The 6058-nt window shown below is 40.7% G+C and overlaps 1 protein-coding gene across 1 annotated transcript in view; it reads left to right on the top strand.

Annotated features, from left to right (window-relative positions):
* Positions 1-5850, top strand: part of LOC134490976 (complement C3-like) — a 98834-nt gene extending 92984 nt beyond the window's left edge. Inside the window, exons 37-40 of the mRNA XM_063294379.1 lie at positions 749-832; positions 1938-2021; positions 3615-3750; positions 5548-5850. Of these exons, the coding sequence (XP_063150449.1) occupies positions 749-832; positions 1938-2021; positions 3615-3750; positions 5548-5689 (446 nt within the window). The 3' untranslated portion in view covers positions 5690-5850. The remainder of the gene's footprint in view (positions 1-748; positions 833-1937; positions 2022-3614; positions 3751-5547) is intronic.
* The last annotated feature ends 208 nt before the right edge of the window (positions 5851-6058 follow it).

Raw genomic sequence — 6058 nt, 5'->3', positions numbered from 1 at the left:
GGATCCAGATTTAAATCCTGCTTATCCACAAAGTGTATCTGTTGATTTCAGACTAATCACTCCCTATTTCATCTATTATTGCCATGAAAATAATATAGAAAGCTGGGATAAGATCTGATATTCATGTAGAATAAAAGAATTTGCAATCTGAAACTAATCTGCAACCACCAACCAATAAACGGTGAAGCTGTTAATATATCCCTTATGAGTGATTGATAATTTTCCAGGTAATTTATTATTAATAAACCTCTTCTTGAAGTGCAATTTGCACAACATCCTTTCTGAAAAGCATTGATTTAGACATACATGAAAAAGAAGATACAAAAGATTGCTAGTACAGAGACAACCAAAACATTCATTGCAATTACTGAATTGTTATTTCAGTGCATAATAAACCAAATGTCAGAGCTGTTAGAATTGCCTTGGAAATTCCCAATGCTTTCTTTGTTTCTTAAATACAGTACAAATCTTATCTGAGTTTCTCTTCAGAGAAAATAAGAAAGTGCAAGCATCTAAAATACCACATTATCAAGTAACGGTATTTATAGATTAAATCTAGGTGGTAGGGAGTCTCATTTAAATTAGTGATGCTGATTTCTGCATATTATCAGACAGAGATGTCATCTGAAAACGAGATGTTACCTGCTTCTGTGCTGGCTACTTTTTGCCCTAGCAATGTTTTTAAATGGGAACAAGGTACCTTCAACAATCAATCCAACATGCTGTCTTCTCTTCTCTCCTCTCCAAGAAACCTGTTCCTTGCTCAAGCAGCAGGACGAGATTGATCTGCAGAAACGACTTGCATTAGCCTGCGCAACAAATGTGGATTACGGTATTTATACTGCAGAATCTTATTAAGAAGGCAGAGGAGTCTTTCACTGTTAATGATCAACATCTAATTGTTATAAAGTCAAGATGTGGAGCAGCTGTTTTGAACGTATTCATAATAAGATGGGCTTTCACCCTCAGAATGCTGAGCTGTCGCTACACATCCTCATCCTGCAGTGATGTTTTTCTAGTTAACATGGTGCTGCTTGTTGGGGAGCGATTGGCCCTCCAGTGCAGCATGGTAGGTCATGGCTCCTAGCAATGGATCTGGATCAATGAGTAAGCTCTTGATTTAGTAGAGCCAAAACATGAGATTCTGAGAGCATTTCCACACTCCACACTCCCACTGTTCTAACTTTCCAATCCTTCAAAAGGCCGCATGAAGCCAAACTGCGATCTTCTTCATGGCCCCAACCTCAAAACAGAGAGGTTACACACTACAGCGCTGAGAAGTGGGGCGAGGTGGAAGTTCTCACAGATGGGGAAGGGACTGCTCTGAAGCTCACTGTTAACCCTTCAAGGTAGCCCAGACAAGAAGAGCAACCAGTAGCATCAGCACTACCTTTATTATAAGGTTACATTACACAGAATTTTGCAAGACTGAAAGTATTTCTCCCCTCCTCGCTTCTTAGTCTCCGGAAAACTAGGGAGGGTCCCTTCTGAAAGGCTTCTTGTGCTTTCCCCCCTGGGGCGGGGGGTGGGGGAATGGAGGCGTGCCAAACGTCTCAGAAGGGACCTTCCCTAGTTTCTTGGGCTGTCAAGGTGACGAGGGAGAAATGTACTTTTAGACTTGCGGTAAAGTAGAATTAGTCCATCTGGGCATGCTTCCTGTCTGGGCTACCTTGCAAGGCTAACAGTACCATCACACTCAGAGAACCACAGCACCTCAAGAGGAAATACACAATTTCCCTCAATTGCATGCATCCCCCAGCGGAGGTAGGACTCGGAGGCCTCGCTTGGTGGATTCTAGGCTGCCCCAAAGACCCATGCTGGAAGTGCCCAGCCTAGGTGGAAACTTTAGCATACCAATGCCTCCCTGATTAAGTCATTCATGGTGAAAAATAATCAGCTGTCTTAATGAGCATTGTTTTTGTCTTTGTTTTTAAAAGTCTACAAAACCAAGCTGCTTCAAACCAAAGAAAAAGATGGTAATGATATCTATTTGATGGAAGTCTTAGAAATCATTAAAGCAGGTAAGAATTTCCCCCTAAAATAAAGCATATATTAGATAATAGAAACATTTTCTTTAAATCTGACAGTTCCTTTGAACCTCATTTTAAAGTTCACATTAGTCAATTTAATTTAATTTAATGTATTCAATTTAAGTGCTGCCCAACTCCAAGCTGACTCTGGGCAGTGTAAAATAAAATCAAACAAAATAGAAAATGCAATATAATAACGTTATAAAGAGAAAAGCACAAAGGAATAAGGAACAGAGGGTGAGTCCAGCTGACAATATCCACACCCCCAAACGTATCTGACAGGGGCCCCAGCCACCCTAACCCAAGGCCTTGAAGGCTTTCTGGAAGGCCAACAGGGAGGCACTCAGATTTCAGGGGGAAGTTCACTTACTTACTGAGTTTTCATTTGTACGATCAGAAACCTCAATGCTTCCCAGAATTTCCCTTGAGAAACAGTGCCATCGCTCTCTCAAAAGGACAAAGAGGCAGCCATTGAAAACCTGTATCTCGAGTGCCAGTCGGACATATTTTATGGCCCAGAAGCTCAGGTTTCCATAGAACAGTGAAGTATGTCCCACTGGCGGTCAGATAGGAGTTCTCTCACAATGTGCACAATTGGGTATTTCCCAGAATCTTTTGTAACACTTGGGGATTCATCATCCTCACAGATGTCTTTCAGGAATTCCTTCAAACTTCCCCTATTCGTACCTTTGATAATTATCAAAAGGAATATGGAGTAGCGTACAACTTAATAAATCAACGTTGCTTAAAATAAAGTCCCCCTTTTAATGCTTCTAGTTACAGTAAAGGTGCAGAAACAGATGCAGGTCTGTCTGGTGTATTTTTCTGCTTGTGTGATCTGTGTGGCTTTAAATGGATCTCTTCACTCTTTTTTCTGTGCTTTAAGCAAAGCGAGTATCTTATTCCTCGTTATCACTGTCACTCAAACTCACAGCAGGGTTTTTCTAAAGTGAATGTTTCTGTTTTAAATAAAGACTCCGGATTTTGTCCGTTGGGAGGCTTTTGGATCTAGGGATGAGTTCCATCTGAAGCACGGGGAGGGGCCATTTTTATCAATTGTACCGTTTGTCTGTATCCTGATCCATCTGCTCCAGTGAGTTGGAGGAACCTCCAAAAGAGCGTGGGAAGGATCTGTTGTGGGGGGTGCCAGTGGCCTCCCTTCCCTTTGCAAAGATTGCCTCCCTTTTAGTTCTGTTGATAGAATCTCCTCTGGATCATCCACCGAGGGGTGTTGTTGGACTGCTACTTTTGTAAAGCATGAAAAGTGCTCCAGTAATGAGATAGGGAACTGGCTTAGAATCTACACGTTGTTGCAGTATCAATGTTGTATAAAGCTGGCCTCTCTGGGGAAAAAAGTAGAGCTGAGAAGATGCTTTGTTTCCCCAGCGTGATCAATACGGATCAATAGCAGTTTGAGAAAGGGCAAATGCAACTGTCCTTTAATCTCCTTCCCTCTAAATACAGCCACTCCCTCTTCTCTGGTTGCTTGCCATTAGTTATGCAATAGAGATATGTATTAAACAAGCCAGTGAAAGACCATACCCCTATTGAAATATTTATTCAGATTTTATCTGATTTCTGCAGGCACTGACCGAAATCCACAAGCAAAGCCCCGCCAGTATATAAGTCAGATGAAATGCAAGGAGGCTCTGAATCTGAAGGTGAACAATAACTATCTGATCTGGGGTCTCAGCAGTGACCTGTGGCCCATGAAAGATGAGTATGTATTTCACTAATTTTTTAACTTTCTAAAATGTTACAGACTTTGCTTTTCTGCTACCAAATCCACAGAACACCTGACCTACAATGCCACAGAACGTTGCATAACAACTTCAAAAGCAGCTGTAATCTGCATCTGTTAATATAATGGTAGCCATTCTTCCTCAGATTTATCGGACGCCACAGAAAACTTCTGTAGGTTACAGAGGACATTTTGGGGAAGACTGTGGGATAAGCTTAACCACGATGTTTAGATTCCTGTGTGTATGGGTAGCACCATCTTCCCAACCAACATCTTTCTGGGAACATATAAAGCTTTCACCCAGATGCTTCAAGCCACACAGTCTGTATGCTCTGTGTCATGCTGAAGAGCTGCACTTGCCTGGAGGGGTCTTTTCTACCACTGCCTCAAGTCTCCCAGCGCCTCCAGATCTGGGCTGCAAAGACCTGCACGTGATGGCAGAAAAGAGTGCAAGTTTTCTGTATCTCTTTGCATAGTGGTTTTGAGTTTATTGGTGGTTGTCCAAATCTGCCTAGTGGTTGTCCAAAGTTTTGCAACCCAGACCTACTAGTCTAACCCATTCCTTTCACTTTGTTCTGAATTATTTCCACCATTGTTTCTATAATACAGTCAGATGAATAAAGGAAGGGCTGTATCTAGCTGTTCCTCTCTAAGCAATCAAATACATGAAGGAGACCGTGTAGATCAGGGTTTCTCAACCAGGGTTCCATGGAACCCTAGGGTTCCGCGAGAGGTCACTAAGGGGTTCCCTGGGAGATCAGAATTTATTTTAAAAATTATTCCAAAATCAGGCAACTTCACATTAAAGAGGTATGTTTCATTCTTTATTTTTAGTTTAAGAACACGGTTACTGCATATATATAGCCCTATACATGAAATGCATATAATAATTTTGTAACTTCTGGCCTATATTTGAGCCTGAATGTGGAGGCGTTCCCCGAGGCCTGAAAAATATTTCAAGGGTTCCTCCAGGGTCAAAAAGTTGAGAAAGGCTGATGTAGATGATCACTGTATGTTTAGGAACATGCATCTGTTGTTTTAGGTATCTTTCGAAGCATTAGGGTTGATACTCATTTACCTCAAGAAGACAAGATCCTCCTGAGATACTATTTGGGTGGTTTAGGAAAGGAAAATAAGGATTTTCTCATTTTTCACCTAACACTTCTTAAAAGTCTTCCTGAATTTAGGATTGCCTAGAGCTACCACAAGCCCGATGCCTCTCTTATTCTCCTTGCCTGGTTGACTTTGCGAAGTTCTAGCTGTGGCGCATTGGAGGGGTTTTTCATTCCATTTGGGGTTCACAAACAGACATACTAATTTTTGTTGATAGTATACACGTGTAGCATTCAGATCCAATATTCTACTATGCATCTCAACTGAAATGTCTAACTTCTAGGACTGGGGAAAAGCAATCTATCAGACAAAACTGATTTATCACTGGATTCATTCATTATTTTGTCACATTTGTATACTGCCAAATCTTGCAACTCATGAGGGTGTATTTTTCCATTGTTGTGACAATCATGTTTTATGGCAGCAGCCATTTTAATTTCCCAGAATTCAATTGTTTCAGAATAGGGCTTTTAAGGAAAAAGAAAAGTTTCTTCTCTCACCCTAAAGTCAAAATCAAAATTCAGTGGCCATATTTAAGAGGATGAAATGATTGAGAAATATATTTGGATTCAGTCCACGCCTAGCAAGTTGCTCCCACAGGAGTCGGTTTAACTGATTTCCTTGCAGGGCTAAGTTTTAAGCTATCCCGTTTCCTGTTTCCAGAATGTCCTACATCATTACAAGGAACACCTGGATTGAGAGATGGCCAGATGATGATGAATGTCAGGATGAAGAATTCCAGAGTTTGTGCAATGACTTCGCCCAGCTGTCCAACACACTGAGTATGTTTGGCTGTGATACTTAAGGTACAGAAGAATCAAGGACAGGAAGGAAATTCTCAGAAGATAGATTTTTGAGCCAATACATATATGTTACTTTCCCTCTTGAATGTTTAGTTTTCTATCATTTTGCTCACCTACTTTCCCTCTGAATTGTTTATATATAAAATAAAGAATTGATTTCTTACTTTGGTGTCCTGTGCATTGTTAATAAGCAATGACGTTTCAGGATTATTATTTTTTCTTCTTCTGATCGATCCAATAATTGAAGTTCTCTGGCAGATTCTGAAGAACTGTTTTAGTGATGGATGGATGGATATTACCTGGCCCTTTACAAACTGTGTGAGGATAAATCTGTACCCAACAAAACATACAATCTAAGTTCTAATGGGTTG

This window comes from Candoia aspera, chromosome 2, assembly GCF_035149785.1.
Source record: "Candoia aspera isolate rCanAsp1 chromosome 2, rCanAsp1.hap2, whole genome shotgun sequence".
Classification (NCBI taxonomy): Eukaryota; Metazoa; Chordata; class Lepidosauria; order Squamata; family Boidae; genus Candoia; species Candoia aspera.
Note: the sequence above shows the minus strand (reverse complement) of the source record. Positions and strands in the feature narration are given on the sequence as shown.